This window comes from Callorhinus ursinus, unplaced genomic scaffold, assembly GCF_003265705.2.
Source record: "Callorhinus ursinus isolate GAN/ISIS: 27379988/994484 unplaced genomic scaffold, GSC_fseal_2.0 scaffold1, whole genome shotgun sequence".
Classification (NCBI taxonomy): domain Eukaryota; kingdom Metazoa; phylum Chordata; class Mammalia; order Carnivora; family Otariidae; genus Callorhinus; species Callorhinus ursinus.
The window spans coordinates 33,883,353-33,906,145 of NW_027397063.1; the positions used below are offsets into that span (position 1 = coordinate 33,883,353).

The 22,793-nt window shown below is 35.4% G+C and overlaps 1 protein-coding gene across 1 annotated transcript in view; it reads right to left on the reverse strand.

The window, feature by feature from the left end:
• The window catches only part of PROS1 (protein S), a 63,940-nt gene that overhangs the window by 7,018 nt on the left and 34,129 nt on the right, over positions 1-22,793 (reverse strand). The window contains exons 7-12 of the mRNA XM_025873059.2: positions 21,332-21,457; positions 18,395-18,516; positions 15,399-15,514; positions 12,197-12,386; positions 4,499-4,666; positions 3,029-3,197 (exon numbers count right to left, since the gene is read on the reverse strand). Coding sequence (XP_025728844.1) covers positions 3,029-3,197; positions 4,499-4,666; positions 12,197-12,386; positions 15,399-15,514; positions 18,395-18,516; positions 21,332-21,457 — 891 coding nt within the window. The remainder of the gene's footprint in view (positions 1-3,028; positions 3,198-4,498; positions 4,667-12,196; positions 12,387-15,398; positions 15,515-18,394; positions 18,517-21,331; positions 21,458-22,793) is intronic.

Below are 22,793 nucleotides of genomic sequence, written 5' to 3' on the forward strand. Positions count from 1 at the left end.
CGGCTCAGGTCATGATCTTAGGGTCCTGGAATCGAGCCCTGTGTCAGGGTCCCCACTCAGCAGGGAGTCTGCTTTCACTCTCCCTCTTTCTCTGCCCCTCCCCCATTCATGCTCTCTCTCTGTCTCTCTCAAATAAATATATAAAATCTTTAAAAAAATATTAATTCACATTTTGAGTGAAGTCTTCCTTATTTAATATGAAGTAATATAAAATAATACCTCAAATACCACTTACAGGTTTTGAAAAGGTGAATGTGAGTGGAAAAAATATTTTCCCCTTGACAAGATGATCTTCCATTTAGCCACAACAAATGCTATTACATTGTTCATTTATAATCTTTTTTTTAAGATTTTATTTATTTATTTGTCAGAGAGAGTGTGTGCATAAGCAGGGGGGGAACGGCAGGTAGAGGGAGAAGCAGGCTCCCTGCTGAGCAAGGAGCCTGATGAGGGACTCGATCCCAGGACTCTGGGATCATGACGTGAGCCAAAGGCAGACGCTTAACCAACTGAACCACCCAAGCGTCCCTATTTACAATACACTCTTTATATACATGTATATTTATATACAATATAATCATTTTGAAATAAGTAAATTTACTATAAGGTATTAATGAACTCAAACTAAAACATGCAAATGTACAGAAATTATAATGTAACATTAAATATTAATTTAAAAGTAGGTCACTTTCAAGTTATCCATGAAGTAACTAATTACTTATGAAAGTAATTTTTTTCAGATACAATAGAACTCTTACTTTCATTCCTTTTCAGAGAGTTTTTCCTTTGAGCAAATTATTGTGGGCCTAGTTTTTTCCTATATTCAGTCATCAGCGCCAATTAAAAAAAATTTTTTTAAATCCTTCATATACAGAACAGAACTAAAGTTAAAGACATTGCATTACTTTATGTTAAGAACACAAAAAGTACTAGTGTAAGATTCTTCCTTAAAACTGCAGTAATACTTTTTTAGACTGCAAATAAACACATTTAAAATACAATTTTTCCTTAAAGCAGAGATATCAGATTAACACTAAATTTATAATACAAAGTATTAGTAGCTCAAATAATGAACTCCTAAACAGAAAAAGACAAAGAACCTAATAAGATAATTAAGATATAAAAATAGCTAATAAACACATGGAGAGATATTTAACAGTAGAAATTGGGATAATAATATTTAAAACTACAAGATTTAATTTTTCAAATCTCAGATTGGAAACAAATCTCAAGCATACATTTTCTTATTCTGTTGGTAGAAGTATAAATTGAGGAGCACCTGGGTGGCTCAGTCAGTTAAGCAGCTGCCTTCGGCTGAGGTCATGATCCCAGCGTCCTGGGATCGAGCCCCGCATCAGGATCCCTGCTCGTCCGGGAGCCTGCTTCTCCCTCTCCCCCTGCCCCCCCAACCCCCCACCCTGCTTGTGATCTCTTTCTTTCTCTGTGTGTCAAATAAATAAATTAAATCTTAAAAAAAAAGATGTATAAATTGATAAAACATCTTTGAAAGAGACTCTAACTTAGCAGTAGGAACTATACATTTGCATAAACTTTGGTGGACATAATCTAAGATTCTCTCCTACAGAATTAATCATATAAAGGTATAAAGATGTATGTCCAAGGGTATTATGGAAATACTACTTGTAAAGGCAAAAACCTGGGTCAGTCTGGCAAGAGTTCCTGTTCTGCTTAGACTACAGGAAACTGGAAAGAGCACTGCTCCTACCCTTACAACAACAACAACCAAAGACCAAGTATCTAGCTTCCCTCCTCCTGCAGGCCTGGAGGAGGGGAGCAGCGACCTGCAGGAAATGCACAAAGTCCATTCCTTCTCTGTCTTCTCTATACAACAAAAGCCTTACAGCATTGGGGAAAAGGCAACAAACATTGTGGCCATTAGAACACATGCAAAGACCCATTGCCTCTACAGGTTAGGGAAAGGAAACTGGAAAAAACAAAACAACCAACGAAAAACCATTTACCACGGAGAAGGTGCAGAAAAACATCTGGAGTCCTGATCATTAGATATCTCCCCCACAGGTGGTTGGGAGGGGGACAATGAAAAGTTCACACCCCTGAGACCCAGGGATACAATACTTGCCCAAAATTGAATCTGTATCAGAACATTAGAGAATGTTCCCCACACAAGAGCATTCTTTTGGGGTGAAGCAAGACCATGGAGAAACACTTTCTTGAGGCATATCATAAACAGAATACCTAAAGCTAAGGATAGATCAGCTATTAAGAAAAATCCTCTGGCAAACCAGTCACTACCATAAGCACAAGGTAACAATAAAGGAATTTGAAGGGTACTCAATGGAAACAAGAAAGCTTAAGCAGTTCAACTCTTGACTAGACTGATTCAACCCCTTTATAAAAGACCTAGCAAAAGCAGAAATATGCTCCTCTCCAGACATATATATTATTTACCTGCCTCTACTGTTCTACATAAGATGCTTATTTTTTAAACCAAAAATCATGCAATACCAAAGGAAACAAGGAAAAATAACACATGGGCAAGAGACAAGGCAATCAACATGACATTGGGCCTATCAGACAGGGAATTTAAAATAATTATGATTAATAAGTTGAAGCCTCAGGTAGAAAATGTAGACAACATGAACAGATGGAAAATTTCAACAAAGGGTTGGACATTTTAAGAAACAATCAATTGAAATTTTAGAAATGAAGATGAATCTTTTTGAAGCATTCATCAGTAGACTCAACTGAGAAATTGGTGAACCTTAAAATAGGTTAATTGAATTTACTTGCAACTAATCAAGTTATGTGCCAATAATCTTTTTTTAAGTAATATTTAAATAGTAACATAAGCATATTCTACCACCTTTCCCCCCCAATATACTGCAAAAATTTAATAAAAAACATATAGCTATATGAATAAACCTAACACTATGCATGGCATATAGTTAAGTATTCAATAATGTTTACTGAAGGAATTTTTGCTGTTTGTCAATGAATAAATGTAGTCATTAATGAGAAAAGAGAAGTAAAATGAGAAATCACTTACCATAATCTATGCTAAATTGAGCAACACCAGAACCAGGATAATAGGAACCCTTCTCCACAGTGACAAGACAATGCTTCCTTTGTTTTTCTTGAATAATTTCATTTACTCCTGAAGCTCCTTGATCCATCAAATTCCAGCCTCGTATACACCCATCTAGACGAGGGGTTATCTAACAAATTAAAATATAGGTAAAGGAGTACATCTTAAACTTAAAAGAGTCAGACTCATACATGGCTTAATTGATTACACATGCAGTTTTCATTTAGAGGGAAAACCCTTTCTTTGATGACATGTTAAAATACTTTAAATATTTTTTAATATTATCTAATTTTTTAAGGTGTCCTTCAGATGGGCAGTCTTTTTCAGTTATAGTGAGTTTATGCCATCACAGACCTCCACTGCGATCCTAATGATTTTTAGCCCCTCAAGCCCTACCTGCCTCTCCTCTATCCTCCAGAAATAACTCTTCTGCTCTCAACTTCCATATATGCTTCTAGCCGTGGCCCTGGGCTGTAAGCTGCTTTCCTTAACTGCATTTATATATAGGTTTGTTTTGCCATCAGACACTGAACCTCTTCAGGAACAACAGTGTTTGCACTCTTTAGTCTCCATCAAAGCATCCAGCCAGACTCAAGACCCATAGTAGCCATTTCATAAATAGTTTTTGAATAATTTATTTTACTTTTAAAATGTCTTGATATATCAATTTCAAAGGAACAGATGCATTCACTCTGACATGGATTAACTAATTCAGGTTTTATATCATACTGCAGAAATCTTTCAAAAGTTAAGGTAACTGAATTGCCATGAGTAAAAGATGGATATAAAATAGTAAATATTTAAGTTAAATCAGTGAGTATAATTGACAGGCCCATGACTTCAAATGAAATTTTTAAAACTCTTCAAGGACAGTGATTAGTCTCCTTCATGAGACCTATTCTACAGTTATTAGACAAACATCCTATTCAGAAAATCATCTATTATATATAACTTCAATTTATGATAGGCTGAAGTTATACTCCCAGCAAAGATTTTTTTAAAAAGTTCCACCTTTATATGCTATTTTATTTCCCAAATTTAAGTCCTAAAATAGACCTAAGAAAATTCTTTGACTGGCTTCTACAAAATGTTGTATTTTTGGACTCCAATATATGTATTTATATTTGTAATAGCTGAATATGGACAGTTATCATGTTAACACTGAATTGATGCTTAAGAATTGGGAAAAAATCTACTTTCCCATGAGTAACGCTGGGGATTTAAGTGGGCTCAAAAACACTACACTTATTTTCTTATTTCCTTAATGTAATTTCAAGGATCGCTGTGTTATTTTTCCTTGTTCATTTCAAGTTGTCACAGTTGGTGTGTTCAACAAAATAACTTCTTTGACTCTCAGAAAAACACATCTTCAAATCTATTATGGACAAGAGGAATTCATCCATGATGAATGATAGAAGCTTGGATCGTTACCGGTCTAATGAGGGCATTCTTCACTTTCCGAGGTAATCCTGCAAAATATACTTTAGTTTCTAGAAATCCATTTGTAGGCTTAAAAAGGCTTTCGGGTTTATTTATATTCATTACAGCTTCTTTAGCTATTTTTACACTAATACTGTGTTCTAGTTCTTCCACAGAGACCTATAATTAAAAAGACAAAAGTTATCAAACAACCAAACATCACTGCATGTCATTTGAAATGCTAAGACTGAAAAATCCTGTTATTATTCCGGTAAATAATTTTTCAAAGTAATCATTTTAATGTAATTATTAATTTGTTGTAATCCATTTGAAATGTCTAATTAGTAAAAAGGTGGTAAAAATTGTATTTTAAAGTGATAATTCTTGACTGAAAATTAAACAAACACCATATTTTAAAGTAAAAAAACACACAATATTCTTTTAAATTTAAACATCCAATTATAATATACACATTTCAAATCCAGCATCATAAAATTAAGTGAGTCACTCTATAAAATCTTAGAAAACTTTTTTTAAAGATTTTTTATTTATTTATTTGAGAGAGAGAATGAGATAGAGAGAGAGAGCATGAGAGAGAGAAGCAGACTCCCCGCTGAGCGGGGAGCCCGACGCGGGACTCGATCTCGGACTCCAGGATGATGACCTGAGCCGAAGGCAGTTGCCTAACCAACTGAGCCACCCAGGCGCCCATCTTAGAAAACTTTTAAGTGTTCTTATTTTGCAATTGTCTGAAAGTATACATATGGAATCAATGATGGAAATAAATTCTTAATATTAAGTGTGAGAAATCAGTACCTCCAGTACTCTGTTCATTAAACAAATTATACTTTATTTCAAAATTCAAAAAGTAATTAAGGTCATAAGGAAGCACAATACAAAAAATTAAATTGGGTTTTATCAATTTTGAAAGTAGTTTTGTTTTTATTTTGTTTTTTTTAAGATTTTATTTTTATTTATTTTTTTAAAGATTTTATTTATTACCTATTTGACAGAGAAACAGAGCACGAGAGCAGGAACACAAGCAGGGTGAGTGGAAGAGGGAGAAGCAGGCTTCCTGCTGAGCAGGGAGCCCGATATGGGACTCGATCCCAAGACCCTGGGATCCTGACCTGAGCTGAAGGCAGACGCTTAACGACTGAGCCACCCAGGCGCCCAGGATTTTATTTATTTATTTATTTATTTATTTGACACAGAGAGAGAGAGAGAGAGAGAGAGAGCACAAGTAGAGACAGAGCAGCAGACAGAGGGAGAGGGAGAAACAGACTCCTTGCTGAGCAAGGGAGCCCAATGCGGGACTCGATCCCAGAACCCCGGGATCATGACCTGAGCCGAAGGCAGCTGAATAACCGACTGAGCCACCCAGGTGCCCCAGAAAGTAATTTTGTTTTTGTTTTTTGTTTTTAAGTATGCTTCATGCCCAGCATGGGGCCCAACATGGGGCTGAGACCCTGAGATCAAGCCCTGAGCTGAGATCAAGAGTCCGACGCTTAACCAACTGAGCCGCCCAGGTGCCCTGAAAGTAGTTTGGGTTTTTAAAAAAGGTTGAAAGTGATGGTAAACAACAATTAAAAAAAAAAAAAATCCTCCCAAAAAGGTGATTCAAAGAACCACTGCTGCAATCTCCTCATGCAAAACTGTAGCACTCAAAACGCAAACTCTTCTTTTACTAATCAACGATGGAAGCAAAAGAGTAGTCCTATTAAAGCACCCCTATGGGAAGGGGAAAACTGTGCTCTAAAGTAAAATAACCTTGGTAACATTTACAGATTTAAAGTTAGTCAGTGCACTGTCCTTAATATAGCCAACCAACATCATTTTACTTGAATGACAATTCCCTCTTTGAAAGATGTTAAGTCAGCCTCTAGAACCTCAGTCTCGCTTGCATCTCTACATTCTTGCCACTCCCTCTCAGCCTCCTTGCTGGCTCTTTCTCTTCTCTCAATGTCTGTAATACTCCAGAGCTCAGCCCCCTAGACCCTTTCCCTCTAGTCATGCAAATATCTTTAAATAGGGGTCTACAGCTCCACTCTAGGGCATTTGGAAAATTTAGGGGTAGGGATGGTACTTTTAGTTGTCACAATGAGTAGGACGTATGCTGACACTGCAAGATGCTGGACACCCTGTAATATGCGGACAGTCATGCAAAATAAGTAATAAAATATTCAATATCCTGCAAACCTCCTGAACATCCCTACAGGATATTCATGTAGGGTATACTTAGGCTTATCTGAGTTTCTCTATATATGAACACAAAATGTTTTTTGTACCAATTCAGCACATTCACTGAATTTTTCAAGAATAGAAGTCTTGTCAATCAAGGATATATTGATGTTTGTTTTGTTTGGATCTTTACTAAGAGTTGCTCACTATTTCGGAAAATTACTTTTACTGATGGCAATACCATCTATGCACTTTGAGTATTTGAACTGCCAATACAAAACTCCAGCATAAGTCTTCACTTACAGCTTTCACATTATTCTACATATAGGAGCAAGCTTTGACAAATATTGTACTTGTTCTTGAGCATTTATGTGTTGGAATATATATTATTTTCTTATAAATGACTTTATTTCTTTGTGTAATAATTAGAGTGTTATATTGGTTTCTATTAGGGATATGCAAAAGTAGCTTACATTGTTGATGCATTTCATTATAGGACAATAAAGGAGCATTATGAATACGTGGGCACTGGATGAGTTAAGAGTTTAGAAACACAGATTAACAATAATCAATCTCACGGCCTTTGAGACCCTCTTTATGATGAATATTCAAAAGTTTTTATCTACCTTAAATTGAAGGCTGGACCTTAAGAGTATGTCCAGAATCTGACCACTTCTCACCACCTCTCCACTGAGTTACTGCAATGGTCTCATGACCCCATAATCTGTCCCATTCTTATTCTCTACTATCCAGTTTCCATAAAGCCATCATGTCCTGATATGGATTACCTTTTAAGATACATGCAAATTACATCATGTCACTTTTCACAATCATCCAAGGTCTTTCTACTTAGCATAAACTCCAAGTTCTCACTACAGTCCCCATGACCCTACCTGGTCTTGTTCCAGAACACATTTCTAACCTCATCTTCTGCCCTTCCCTCCCTCCTTTATTCCCCTGCATCTACACTGACCTTTGTGTTGTTACTCAAATACAACAATCACATCCTCTCGCCTGATGCTCTGTACTTGCTCTTCACATGGCACAGAATTATCTTCCCCAGAGATTTCTCATGATTTGTGCCCTGGTCTCTGGTCAGATGTAATCTCATCGGAGATGGCTTTCCTGATTCCACATGCACACGCACCATCGTCACTCTCTGTTGCCTGGCCTTGCTTTTGCTTCTTCCTCCTAGCACTAACCACTATCTGACATATCCATTTGTTCATGCAATTTGTGGTTTACATCTCACCCCTAGTATGCAGGCTCCACAAGAGCAGTGATTTTGTTTTATTCACTGTTGTAGCCTCACCATGCAAAGGAGGAATAGCACATAAAGTGCTCAATAAATATCTTATTAAATGAATAAAATTATGATCCAAATTACAGATTTCTCACCCATATTAGAATCATACCCAAACATGAGATATAATAATGACTTATAATAGAGCAATATTTATTTCTATGGTTTAGAGCTATTTTAATTACTTAACAATTACACACATTCTATTTATCTGAATTACAAAACAATTCTACATTTTAATTGCTTATTTTTAAAGTATTTTGTTTGAAATTTTAAAATTATTTAAAATTAGTGAAACAACTGCTATCAAGTGAATAGTCCAGTTTATAGATTAATTTAACTTTGTCAATTAAAATGTTTACTTAAAATATATATCTATTTGAGCTAATTTCTGTGGCTGCATAAATTTGTCTGAAACAGTACAGTTTAACAAGCCATCAAGATTATAAAATGGTAAAAATATTATGCAGTAATTTTTTCAATGAAAGATCTGAGGAAAAGAAATCCCTTTTATATGGTGGAGGTGAATATTCATAAATTGTTAAAATATCCAATTAAAAAATTTTTTAAAAGAGCCAGCACCAAATTTATTACCAGATTAAAATTTTTCTCTGACTTGCTTATTGTTCTTAAATTTTTCATGTCAAGTTGTATTCGGTTTATAAAGGGAAATTTTAATCAAAATATGGGCATTTAACAATTTCTTTTTAACAAAGATCATAAACATAGGAGACAAAATGTGTGGAACTGAATAGCCGCCTTCTATCCAGCCCAAAATCCTGCCTTTAACCTATTATGCATGGATAATTCATTACTAAATACTACCTGCCCCGTAAGATGTTAGTCTCACAGGTAAACATTTACCTTCTTTATATATATTCTGTACTACCTAGAATGTGTCCAAGTTCTCCTTCCAACAGATAATATTTTCAATTTGTATCAATTAATCAGAGAAAATTCTGTTTGCTCTATTTTGCTGAAAAGTGATCTTAGTGATTTTTAGATAGGAGATTTGGGGACATTAGGCAATAAAATGTATTCTTCAGTACACTGGAGGAAGAGGTGTACGCATCAAGCTGTATGCATACAGATGGAGTACATGAAAGATGTAGTGGTAAAGCTACATACACTAACGAGAGCATCTGGAGAAGCCAGAGAATTTTAGCGATAGATATTCCTGACAATTGTATCTGATCTTGTGCAGACATTATTCTGGTAAGAGTCCAAAATCTATGGCTGTCAAAGGATGAATAGCCCCATTTTTGGTAAACCACATCTATGCCCAACTGTACTTTATTACCACCTGTACTTTAACGATTTCGCATTACATTGCATTAATTCATAAGGCAGCACTAGCTATTAAACTGTGAGGTACTAAGTAAGCTCAAGAGCAAGGAAAATCTCTTGCCAGAGTTCTAGCACCTTGAACTTAGGAACTTAGCATTTTAAAAGTGCTCACTAAAAGCTTATGGAATATATGAGTGCATGAGTGAGTAAATAAAGAAATGAAATAATTTAATGATGACTCACATGTCTTTTCAACATGGACCTCCTGGCAGATCCCTTAGGCATAGAAAGTGTCTCTTTTGGGTACCACATTCTAAGGTGAAGCTGATCTCTCAATTTTTAGCTGCTGAAAGCAGCAATGACTCTTTTGCAGAAAAGAATTCTCCCCATTATAGACTGGCAGTAATCCCTTCATGAAAAATTCCATTTTAGGCTCACTTTTAGGGATTATGTAAAAATGCTCATTTTTCTTTTTTTTTTTTGAGATGAAAAGTAATGTTTATTAATTGTCTAGTGACTTTTCTTCCTATTGGTTCTCATCTCTTCTTTGAAAGGAGTCTAAATAAAAATCATTGCATCTGCTTTTTTTTTTTTCCCCTTCTTCTTCTACAAATGCATCCATGGTGTCATATATTTGCAGCTGCCTTCTTGAATCACAGGTAATTGTGTATGTGGGTTCTCATTTACAACAACGAACACCGTCTTTGAAGAAAAAAGGGAAATTTATGCATGGGTTCTACTTATATGCAGAGCCATGATTTTATTTACCTAGGATTTAGCAAACTACTTAAAGACATTTAGCAGTTTGTTCATCTGCCCCAATATATTCTCCAAGTATCATAGTCTCAATGACAGGTTATGCTAATTACCTAAAATTCTGAATAGATTTCATGCTCATGCTAATATAATCAAAACATGTATTTAAAAACAACTTTTTTGATACATATAGTAAAAACTATAATTTTTACATGGTGTTTTAAAATTTTGCTCTGTTTAATAGTTCCAAGAAATATATTAAGGCTGCTATATTGAGCCAACTGGTAGGATGGAAAAATAGGAAACTTTCCCCTACCAAAGAACTTAGTTGTTTTCTGCTTATATACTGGGTTCCTATATAATAACACATTTTAGGGAGGATTTCCTTGTTAAAGAATTCAGAAAATTGCTACCTAAAGTTTTACACTTCAGAGTATACTCATATACAGATTCTGTTTTAATTTTTCTATAACTCACTGTCAAACCCTTGGCACCTTATCAATGTCATGACCGCTCCATGATTGCATCTTATTAAATTCTTACTACCAAACAAAGAATAACTATTATTCCTTTCCCACATGGAAGGAAGAAAATGGAAAGAAAATAACCTATAAAAATAATGATAGGTATTCAAGTTGTATTACACAACATAAACTGATCTGACCAGAAGGAGGAGATTTTATTCCTCACTGTAAGAGTAATAAAAATAATTAGTAAATTCCCTTCTGCTTTTTTAAATGGGAATCTATCACTTAGGATTAATTTCACCTAAAAATAATGCAAATACAAAGTTAAATGGGCTAAATCAAAATATTTTTCTACCTCATATAAAAATCGAGAAGAGGGCAGTCCAGGGCTGGTATGATAGTATGATTTCTTAAAGTCTCCAAGAATCCAGGTATCCTTCAGTATTCAATCTGCCATTGCCAAAGTTTTATTGCTGTTATTATTATCAAGACGTTAGTTTTTTAGAGCAGTTGGGGGAAATCGGAGGGGGAGATGAACCATGAGAGACTATGGACTCTGAGAAACAAACTGAGGGTTCTAGAGGGGAGGGGGTGGGGGTATGGGTTAGCCTGGTGATGGGTATTAAAGAGGGCATGTATTGAATGGAGCACTGGGTGTTATACGCAAACAATGAATCATGGAACACTACATCAAAAACTAATGATGTAATGTATGGTGATTAACATAACATAAAATAAAATTTAAAAAAAAAGAATGGATTTTCTGGATCTAATATTTTTGTTTGTTTGTTTGTTTTTTCTCTAGAACACAGAGTGCCTATTCAATATGTAGATTCAGTCTTCTTTAGTTCTGGGCATTTAAAAGTATAATAATTAACATTTGTTGAGTATTTACTATGTACTTTATGCATTTATTCAACAAATATTATTAGAGATCTGTTGTATGCCTAGTGCCCTTCACTACTGGGCATAGAGGGGGAAAAAAAAATTCAGACAAAATTTCCAACCTCACTGAGCTTGCATTCTAGTCAGGGAGGATAAAAAAGAAACAGCACAGCAGAGCCCGATATGGAGCTCGATCCCACAACCCTGAGATCATGACCTGAGCCTAAATCAAGAGTTGGACACTTAACTGACTGAGCATGCATGTGCCTCTCCCCTCAATTTTGCTGAGAATCTAAAAATGTTCATTTCTAAGCACTCTAATTGGTACTAGCTAGTGTATACTGTTTGTACAAACTGATTATCTATATGCTAATATTTAAAATTGAGTTAATTACTATATGCATTACTCTTTCTGTATTTCTATGTTACTGTGTGTATTTCTCTTTCATTTAAAAAATATAGGTGGCTCTTCAGTATGGCTGTCCTTGGGCCGTGGTATCTTTGCATAAGCTGCTATGCCTACTAATAATCCCTAACCTATTGGAGAGACGCCTCTAACAGCCACTAAAAAAGGTAAAAAGTCAAAGATAGAGAAGTCCAAGCAAATAACTGAAAACAATTTCAGTTCCAGGAAATCCTAAATATATTATGTGAGGTTATCATTTCTCAGAGGCTGTTTCAAGGATTTACAGTGTATGGGATATGCTTCATACAACATCAAATAAATCCAGCTCCATTTAGATTTGGTATCAGTATAAAAATAAGTTACTAATGATGTTAAACAAACTGTGTCAAAGTAGGGATATTCTTTGTGAAATATGCAAAACCTACCATATTCCATTGACCATCATTAATAACTTTGCCTCCAGTTGTGATTTTGGTTGTAAATTCATTCTTAAACTGAATTTCAATCTTTCCATCACGAAGTGCAATCAGGAACCAAGCTGAGCGGTCAAGAGATTCTGCATACAGTATAACACCTTCTGAATCATATGTCCGGAAATCGAATTCGGCTGAAAATCTAAATAATGGACAAAGAGAAAGCCTTAATAGAGAAATATGGAAAGCTCAATAATTATTCTTTTTCTCTTACGCTAGCAAACAGCAGTATGTTGAAAGAACCAACTATTTCTTTCTTTACTGGAATTAAAGGGTAGGGTAGAATTAGACTGTTCATGCGTTATCTCTGGTTCCATGTGTGTTTAAAATCAAGTTATTATATTTTCTTGCTTATTCTTGGAGACTTTTCCCCCTGTGAACAGATGCTTTGGTAATTTTCATATTTTTTGGCATTTGTTTTTTTTTAAGATTTTATTTATTTATTTGAGAGAGAGAATGAGAGATAGAGAGCACGAGACAGAAGAGGGTCAGAGGGAGAAGCAGACTCCCCGCTGAGCAGGGAGCCCGATGCGGGACTCGATCCCGGGATTGCAGGATCATGACCTGAGCTGAAGGCAGTCGCTTAACCAACTGAGCCACCCAGGCGCCCTTGGCATTTGTTTTGAAGGCCCTCTTTTAAATGCTGGAATTGATACACATGTACAAATATGAGATATATTCTATCTCTCCCGGAGCTTTTTATACACTATATAATCTGACATTCTGACATTAAGATTCCTATTTTTTTTTTTTTGCTGTGTCCATAAGTGATTAGTAAAAGATGTTACAATTTCATGATTGGTTTATACATCAAAAGGCCCATTTTCCTTGTAATTTCATATATGTCAGGAAGGAATCACTCACAGAGATATAGACAGCATCTGGATGACTGCAAGTATAATTAAGCCTTCATGTGTGGTAAGAAAGGTAAAGTAAAAAACTTTAAAATATATCTGTTAGCTTGATTTCAAAAGCTCTCCAAAGCTCTAATTGTATATATCACTAAAGCACATGAAAGGACAGCTTGAAAGATGTAGTCTAGCCATATGCTTGGGGGTATCTGAGCTCTGGCCATGACTGTTGTTATTAAGATCTAGATATATATATATGTAGCTATTACAGGGGAAGAAGTATCTTAGAAATGCTGGATTAAAAAATAACATGTATTGATTAGTGCCCTAATGACACTGTAATAAGAATCAGCCTTAACATTTCCAAGAAACCAGCAAATCAAAATGATTGAAAAAAGACAAACATGGAATAGAAAAAATAGCTGTATAACTATTAGTCACTTGAGTTAAGCTAAAATAAAGGTAATTTAAGCTAAAAAGTCAGGACTTCAGATAATTGCCAAGTAAGGCAAGAAAGAATCCCACAGCCTTATCTCCTAGTAATAGTAATAGGAGTACCATATACAACTTCTAACTTCAAATGGAACAAAGAAAAGCTGATAAAATAAATTTTTTAATCTTTAGAATTCCAAAGACATATTTAAAAGTGGTCATGTGGGGTAAAGTATGTTGGACAGATAACAATGTAGTAGTAATTGACTGAACTAAGATTATTTTATATTTTATTTGTCATTTTTTGCTTAGGATAAGGACCTCTATTCTCTTTCATAACCACCACATTTTGCTGATGTCAAACATGTATTATCTTGTCAAAACCCAAATCTGTGTATGCTCAGGATCTTCCAGAAGTTGGTCCTATTATGGAGGTAATTTCCTTCTCTTTGCAAAATCATGCTAACCCAGTAATACAGAGTTGTGTTCTGCATCTTTCTGTCTGGAATATTTCAGCATACATTGGGGAACAATTCATTCTTTTTCTGAAGTTTTGTAGAATGAAAAAGATGAGTGAATTTGTTAACTTTAGGATAGGATGAATATTTGATCATTGGAAACAGAGCTGAAGGAATTGGCAAAAAGGAGGAGAAAAAAGCAACAAAGCACTGGCTGTTCTTTGTATTGCTTACTTACCAAGTGGCAGTTTCTAAAAAAATTCATCAAGCTGTACATTTAAGATATGTGTATATTTCTGTATATGTATATATGTTATACTTCAATAAAAAGTTTAAACTAAATAAATAAGGAACAAATAAATAAACACTGAAGAAATAATTATTTGATCCAATGTTAGAGCCCAAACTGTTGTGAGTTGTCAGAACTGAATCACCCTGAACATGCCTAAGTGTGTAATAATTAACCTTTTTCTCTCTCATTCTCATTATTCTCTTAGCAAAGGAAATGTCTCCAGTCCATGTCACTAGATCATATTTGCTCTGAGATGTTAAAAGGGAAAACCAGGTCGTGGTGGATAAGGGTATTGAAGGAGCACAATTGTATCAGTGAATTTTAGAATACAGTTCAATGTTCCTTAATGATGCGATTTCTATGAATTTAGTTGAATTATTTAATGAATAATCATTCATATATCTAATGAATTACATTGTATGTATGCATGCTTATCTAATTAAAATATTTTAAAATATGGACTCTATAATCAGTCACAAATACGTTTCCTTTCCATTATTCCAACAAAATTCCAATTTCTTTTTTCTAGTTCCAACCATGTATCACTCTGAGGAAATATGGTAATTAAAGTAGAATCATGACTCTAAAATACAAACCACTATTCTTTCCATAGAGGCAACCTAACTGTAGGAATAACAGAAAAGGTACTCAGTCAACTAAAATCATGACGTGTTTTTTTAAAATACCACCTAAGCAATCTTATGAATTTTCCTTAATAATTATGAATATAACTATATTCCAAAAGCAGTACTTTGAGTATTTTCTCATTACTTAGTTTTTATAACACGTATGAAGAAGAATGAAAATTTCACAAATATATTAAATCTACTTTCTCAACTTCTTAGTAAATACGTATTCACTAGAAAAGGAAGAAGGATGTATTAAAGTAAAATGATCATTGGGGAAGGTCAGCCTAGAATGACCTTTAAATGATTCTAGCATGACAATTACACGTGTGAAGGGGTAAATCAACTTTAGTGTTCCCCAAATCATCTGATTGATAATATCCCTAAATTATCTAATTGGAAATGCAATTTTTTACATTTCAAACCTTTTCAGTCACTTATCTTCTGTCCTTACCTGCTTACCTCTAGAGATTATCATGGACATTGGTACCTCACCTGGTGATTTCCGGCAAACGAAATTTTAAATATAAAGCCACGCCTACAAATTGCTCTGCCAAGTAAAGTAGTTCATAATTTTTGTCAAGGTTCAAGGGAAGGCACACTGGAACAGCCTGGAGAAAAGGAAAGAAAGCAAAGAAACAAAATGTATAGGTTATTGCTTGCTGTTTGTGTCAGGTTAGGCATTCCTTTCTCTGATTCCTAATGGTCTTGTCAAATGGATCCTCTGTGATATGTTCATTAAATTAAGAACACCCTTGGTAATAAAGCAACATCCTTTTCTTCCTTATATAGTCCATCAGTATAACGTCCCAGAACACGTGTTTTAAAAAGTCTTGCTCAGGGGCACCTGGGTGGCTCAGTTGGTTAAGCGACTGCCTTCGGCTCAGGTCATGATCCTGGAGTCCCAGGATCGAGTCCCGCATCAGGCTCCCTGCTCAGCAGGGAGTCTGCTTCTCCCTCTGATCCTCCTCCCTCTCATGCTCTCTGTCTCTCATTCTTTCTTTCTCAAATAAATAAATAAAATCTTTTAAAAAAAAAAGTCTTGCTCAATGTGTGCGGCTTATATTTTTGTCCTTACTATTTCCTTTGCAAATCTCAGCCCAAAACACAACCTTTTTCTTCCAGTAACAACACATATCTCCTTAATTAACTGCAGCTGTGATGCCTTCTCAGCATTACATTAGGAAAAAAAAAATTTGGAGTCAGAAATCATGGAAGAATTAGTATACCAATAAGTAGCACCTCATACATTCACTCATTCATTTATTAAGAAAAATTTTCTGAGCAAAAATGTATCATCTAGATAACGAAGGTGAGGTAGGGAAGCTGAAGGGACTCTATTTTAGAAAGTCTCCATTTCTGCAGTTTTCTTGCTCAGCCCTATTTACTCATGTTCTATATTTCACCTCGCATCTGCGTAAAAACCAAAGAAGCTATGTTCCCACTCCAGGGGGGAAACAAGAAAGTTAATCATTCTCTGAGTTCTGTCCTAGGACCAAAACATCTGATAACATCTAAGAAGACCCAGTTCCCAAAAATATTGTAGGACATTAGCTTCAAACAAACCTCAGCTGACACTGGCATCAACACCCCCTACCTTCGATGATTTATAAAATAACACCTATTACTCACCTGTCACTTGCCTTTGATGGGACCCTACCCTAGATTCCTGAAGGAACACATACCCTGGACTCCTTTCCAATATAAACCCCTAGCCCTAAATAATGAAGAGACTCATCCTCCTTTCCCCTCTGAGTCCCCCAGACACTCTGTCTGCTATATTCTGTCATTCACACTATTCAATAAACTCCACTTTCACTTTCCCTGGCTCACATTTGATTTCTATCCTGTGGGAAGCCAAGGAACCTCTTGGCTGGTCCTGTGGGAACTCCCCTACCCCACCTCCCCAGGTTCTCAAACTCAGCCTGCCTGCATCAAAGGAAATGCTGGAAATTCTAGATGGGATAAACATAAATTAGGATACCATGTTAGTCTCCAAGGAATTTACAGAAAAAGTGATTCAGAGTCATTAAGTTTAATATCAAGTTGTTTTTTTTTTTCTAAGAGTAAAAGCAAACATTAAAACAGAAAGTTTTTTAGGGATAAGTTCTTGGGCATACATATAGGGATATTCAGGGGGGGATCTGTGTACATGGCACGTATTAAATCAAGGTCCAGAAACAACATCTCATTTCCTCTTAGGAATTCAATAAATCTATTCCAAGGTAGATGGTGATGTGTAACTATTACAAATACTAAAATAATAAAAGATTAAATTACAAAACAGACATTCACACAGCATGGCATTCAATTAAGTACAGTTGAAGTTACTGCATATGCCAAATATCTCACCTTACCTTCCTTTACCAAGTAGGTGGCATTTATTGAATGTTACATTTTTGGACATACACAGTTTTGTCCTAGTAACAGATATGGAGGTATGTGAACACACATGATTAAATCACCATTTAGGTGGGTTTTGTTTTGTGTTTTTACTGTCTGCCTCATAATCCTGTGAAAAAGAATGCAAGAGTTGGACGAAGAATCACTAACACATGATCCTTATATACAGGAAAAAAAAGCTTCAGATGTTGACCTATTTATTTCAATGAAGGAAAAACTACCCCCAACATTCAATTCTTGGGTCAATTATGAATTAAATCCAAGTAACTAAAAGCAAGTTTGAGAGATACAGATTAACAAAATTGACCTCTCTGAATTTTGATATACTTAAACCCCACTAAATTCTAATCTGACAGTTATTTCCACCTGAGATTTTATGAGCACTCTTTCAAGTACTGACATGCCAAAGTGCAATCAAACTTGTCAGAGTGGGATAAAGAAAAGTACACAGAGGAAAACCTTAGTTTCTGCTAAGGTTTCTATGTAAGTTTTTTTTTCTCACAAAGAGAAGTATAAACCTCACCTTTTCTTAATTTTTAAATAAACACACACATTGTACATTGTACTTTGTAAATGTACAGCCCATACAGATGAGCACTTTCTGAACTATGACCCTGCAGTCGGTTTTTTTAAACCTAGTCACTAATTATCCCCGATATTTATAGCTTACATGACCAAAATTCGTAATTAGATTGTGACTCACAGCCTGCTAGACCTATAGCAATTATTATAGAACATCTGTATTTTCCTGGGGCACCTGGGTGTCTCAGTCAATTAAGCGTCCGACTCTTGATTTCGGCTCAGGTCATGACCTCAGGGTCATGAGATGGAGGCCCTCGTGGGGTTCCATGCTCATTAGGGAGTCGGCTTGAGATTCTTTCTTTCCCTCTCTCTCTGTCCCTCCCGTGCTCACTCATTCTCGCTCTCTCTCTCTCTCAAAATAAACAAATAAATCTTTTAAAAAAATGCATCTTTTCTTAAAAAAAGAACATCTGTATTGTCCTGACTTATCCCAGCTACGTGGAAATAAGTACCCCAGTCTCTCATTTTAGAAAAGAGATGGTAAATTTAGCATTGCAAAATGTTACCTCACAGCTCTTGTGATCTTGGGCAAGTTTGAATCCTTTTTTCCCATCACAATAACAAGAGTAACCTCCAGGGTAATTGACACAAAGTTGAGCACACATGTTCTCAGAGCATTCGTCCACATCTGGGGTAAAAGAGAACATAGATCTTAATATCTTCTAAATGTTCAATCCAATAGGAGTATTCTGATTTTAGTATAAGATAATCAATGATAATAAGGGCGCCTGGGTAGCTCAGTCGGTTGAGCATCTGACTCTTTATCTCAGCTCAGATAATGATCTCGGGGTCTTGAGATCGAGTCCCGCATCAGGCACCATGCTCAGCGCTGAGTTTGCTGAGATTTTTCTCCCTCTCCCTCTGTCCTTTCCCCTTCTTGTGTTCACTCGCTCTCTCTCCCAAATTAAATAAATAAATAAATAATCAGTGATACTAGATTCTTAGCAAAAGAATCTCTGTGACATGAAATCACATTTCAACAGTTGGCATGGAAATTTAAATGGGTTACAAGTGTAATTTCTATTTACACAAGTGAAACAACAAATTTAATGTATAACTTTCAGTAATAAATAATTAATACAAATATAACAACTATACTAATTTTCCAATTTTTGAATTTGAAGGAAAAAAGCCTGAGAGTATCAAGGCAACAGTCATTTCTAACTAAATGAATTCCATTAAGACTGCCTCCCAATTGTTTGCTTTGACAAAAGAAAGGGAAGGGTAAGGAGGGGAGAGGAGGGGAGGGGCGAGGAGAGGAGACAGGGAAGAGAAAGGGAGGGGAAAAAAATCCCTTTTAACTAAAGGTTTATTAATCAGGTATTACATAATATCAGGAACACCTGACATTCCATAACGCAGTGGTTGATAGTGGCAACAAATTTAAGGATATATCTTTATTTCTTATCATTTAAAAAAGAAAAATAAACCTCACTGTGCTATTACATCTCATATTGTGAAATCTATATAGCCCCATATTTTGAGAAAATCATCCTTGAAAAGTTGTAATAACATGCTTCAGCTAAAGTCTACTTCAGAGCTACATGAGATCCTTGATATTTTCAATGCATGCACCCTGCAATCTTTGAAAATTTGCAAGTACATAAATGCAAATATTAGTAGCATATAAATTCCCCCATAACATGTCTCAAAATACAACTGCAAAATTAGTGATCCCTTAGCATTAAAATTAAATTGCAGATAATTAAAGTAATATGAATACTGTACCTATGTGTCATACATACAACTTTTCTAAAAAAATCTGTCATTCATTGTATAAAACTACAATATACATGATGAAGTTGGCTAATAATAACTCTGAATATTACCATAGTAATTTCTATCTGGAGTTGTGGGAGAACAGAAATGGTGTGTGGAGGGGATATTTTTTGGTGAGTGCATAGGAGGTAAAACATCAAAATATCAGCATAAGCAGATATATTTGAAAAAAACCTATTCTAAAATTACTATTGATTTAGGCAAATTCATGGAGACAGAAATTAGATTAAAGGTTATCTCCCAAAAAGTAGATTTAGAAAGTAGATTAGAGTTTGGGGGAGGGAGGAGGGGAAATTTATTGCTTAATGGTTACAGAGTTCTGGTTGGGATGATGAAAAACTTTTGGAAACAGAGAGCAGCAATGGCTCCATAACCATGTGAAAGTAATTAATGTTACTGAATTGTACCCTTAAAATGGTAAAAAGGGTACAATCCTATATATATATATATATAGCCATAATAGAAAATCACTATTGATTTGATTAATTTTAGTCATGATATTAAATTTACCTTGAAATGTTTAAAAATTGAAAGGAGGATATGAGATAATTTGCATTTATCTATGATAAAAAAAAATCTCCCTAATACCTCCATGCTACATGCACACCTAGCAGCACTCTTTTGGCCAAATGAGTCCAAAGGGTTCTCCCAAATCCACAGGCGCTGACAGTACTCATCAATACTTCTCAAATTTCTAGAGCTCAGTTATCGTTTAATTATGATGAGATTTTTCTTTTATATGCATTTAATTATAACAGAACTATGTCACTTTCTTTTTTTTTTTAAAGATTTTATTTATTTATTTGAGAGAGAGAATGAGATAAAGAGAGCATGAGATGGGGGAGGGTCAGAGGGAGAAGCAGACTCCCCGCTGAGCAGGGAGTCCGACGCAGGACTCGATCCCAGGACTCCAGGATCATGACCTGAGCCGAAGGCAGTCGCTTAACCAACTGAGCCACCCAGGTGCCCCAGAACGGTCATTTTCTATTTAAGAATAAATGACATATGGATACAAGCACAGAAAATTATCAAAAAGCTTCGTATAAAACTGAAGATTTCGTTTTGGTTTTTTTTTTAAGATTTTATTTATTTGTCAGAGAGAGCACAAACAGAGGGAGCAGCATGCAGAGTAGGCAGAGGGAGAAGCAGGCTCCCTGCTGAGCAAGGAGCCCAATGTGGGACTTGATTCCAGGATCCTGGGATCATGACCCGAGCCGAAGTCAGACGCTGAACCGACTGAGCCACCCAGGCGTCCCAAAACTGGTTTCTAACCATCCATGTAACACCTATGTGATTTTTAAATTTGTCTTTCTTTTATATGTGTATGTTTTTCCTTCCAGGTTGAAATTCTTTTTATCTTTGAATATTATTTAAATGATGCGAAGGTATGTTTATTTTGCTTTTATCCTACATGGGAGGTCTCCGATTCATACGCAGCTTAGAGGACAAACAGAGTGCATAATTCTAAACCTAAAGACCATGTGTCTTACATACTTTTACTCTGGAAGAAAGCCAACGACTACCCAATTGGCCAAGCTGTATCATGGAGCTTGCCATCTTAGAAAATCTGATGGTGGATGTCAAACAGAACCAATGCTTCTAATCTCAAATCAAGGTTCAAGCCCACCCTCTCCACCATTAACATGATACCACCACAACTCTACCTTCACAAGACTTTAATACGGGATTGTATCTGTAGCCTTCAGCACATTCGCATTCAAAGTCTCCCGGGATGTTCTTGCACACAGCTGTGCCACAAATGTCTGGCATTATAGAGCATTCATCCACATCTATAAATTAAACCAAAAATTTTTTAAAAATTTCCCATACCAGAGGATACTAGCAAAGAATGCCTGATTTGTGTTTCCTGGATCTAGTTTAATATATGTAATGAGACAACAGAGTGGCCTGGGAATAACAAAATCTTAAATCTATCATCAGGTTTTAGTTTGCTAAACATGATTTCTCCATACAAACATATAGGGAATGTGATGTTTGCTATGTTCTTTATAGTTATGTAAAAGGAAACGGCTTTAGTTATTTTCTTACCTGCCAAGTTATATTACATGAATAAATGGGAGAAAAGATTCACCATATTCTTAATATATATCTTAAATACATGTTTTTGAAATATGTTCTTAAGGTAGATTCACTCTGTATTATCGCAAATATAAAAAATAAAAATGAGGTGGCTCATCAGTCATGTCTTCCTTTGGAAGTGGACAGTAGCTAAATCAGCATACTATTACTGTTGGCTAAAGTATTCAAGAGTGATTCAAATTTAAAAAGGAATTGAGTAAGACCTCTAAGTATTTATAAAATTCCAATACAAACTTTAGTGCTAAATTAATATCCAGAAATTTCAGATGCATTTATTATATTACATGGTAGAGTAGGAAACAAAATACTGATTGCGACTAGCCACTAGATAAAAGCATCTGTGAGAAAAACAAAACAAGTGACAGAAATAGTTCAATGGAGATGTAATTATTAGTGAACTTTTCTCATCTGTACTCTCTGGAGACAGACAAGTTCAGAATGGAAAATATATTTTGTACTCTATAAAACTGAGAGTTTAATTTTTCCACAGACTAACCAAAATTTCAGACATTATTTTATTTTATTTTTTAAAAGATTTTATTTATTTATTTGAGAGAGAATGAGAGAGAGAGAGAGAGAGCACATGAGAGGAGGGAGGGTCAGAGGGAGAAGCAGACTCCCTGCTGAGCAGGGAGCCCGATGTGGGACTTGATCCTGGAACTCCAGGATCATGACCTGAGCCGAAGGCAGTCGCTTAACCAACTGAGCCACCCAGGCGCCCTCATTACTCTATTTTAAAAGCATGAACATAAATAACTGAATCAATTCCTGTATAAGGGAATCCTCCTATATCATGACTGTATCAATGTCAATATCCTGGGTGTGATATCGTATGACAGTTTTGTAAAATGTTACTATTGGGGGAAACTCCACAAAGAGTACATAGGATCTCTTTCTATAATTTCTTACAACGGCATGTGAATCTCCAATCACATCAAATAAAATATTCATTTTTTTTAAAAGAGCTATAAAAGCTATATTTTAAAAGAAAGTGAAGACATATGACTAAAATTATTTGGTTTGAGG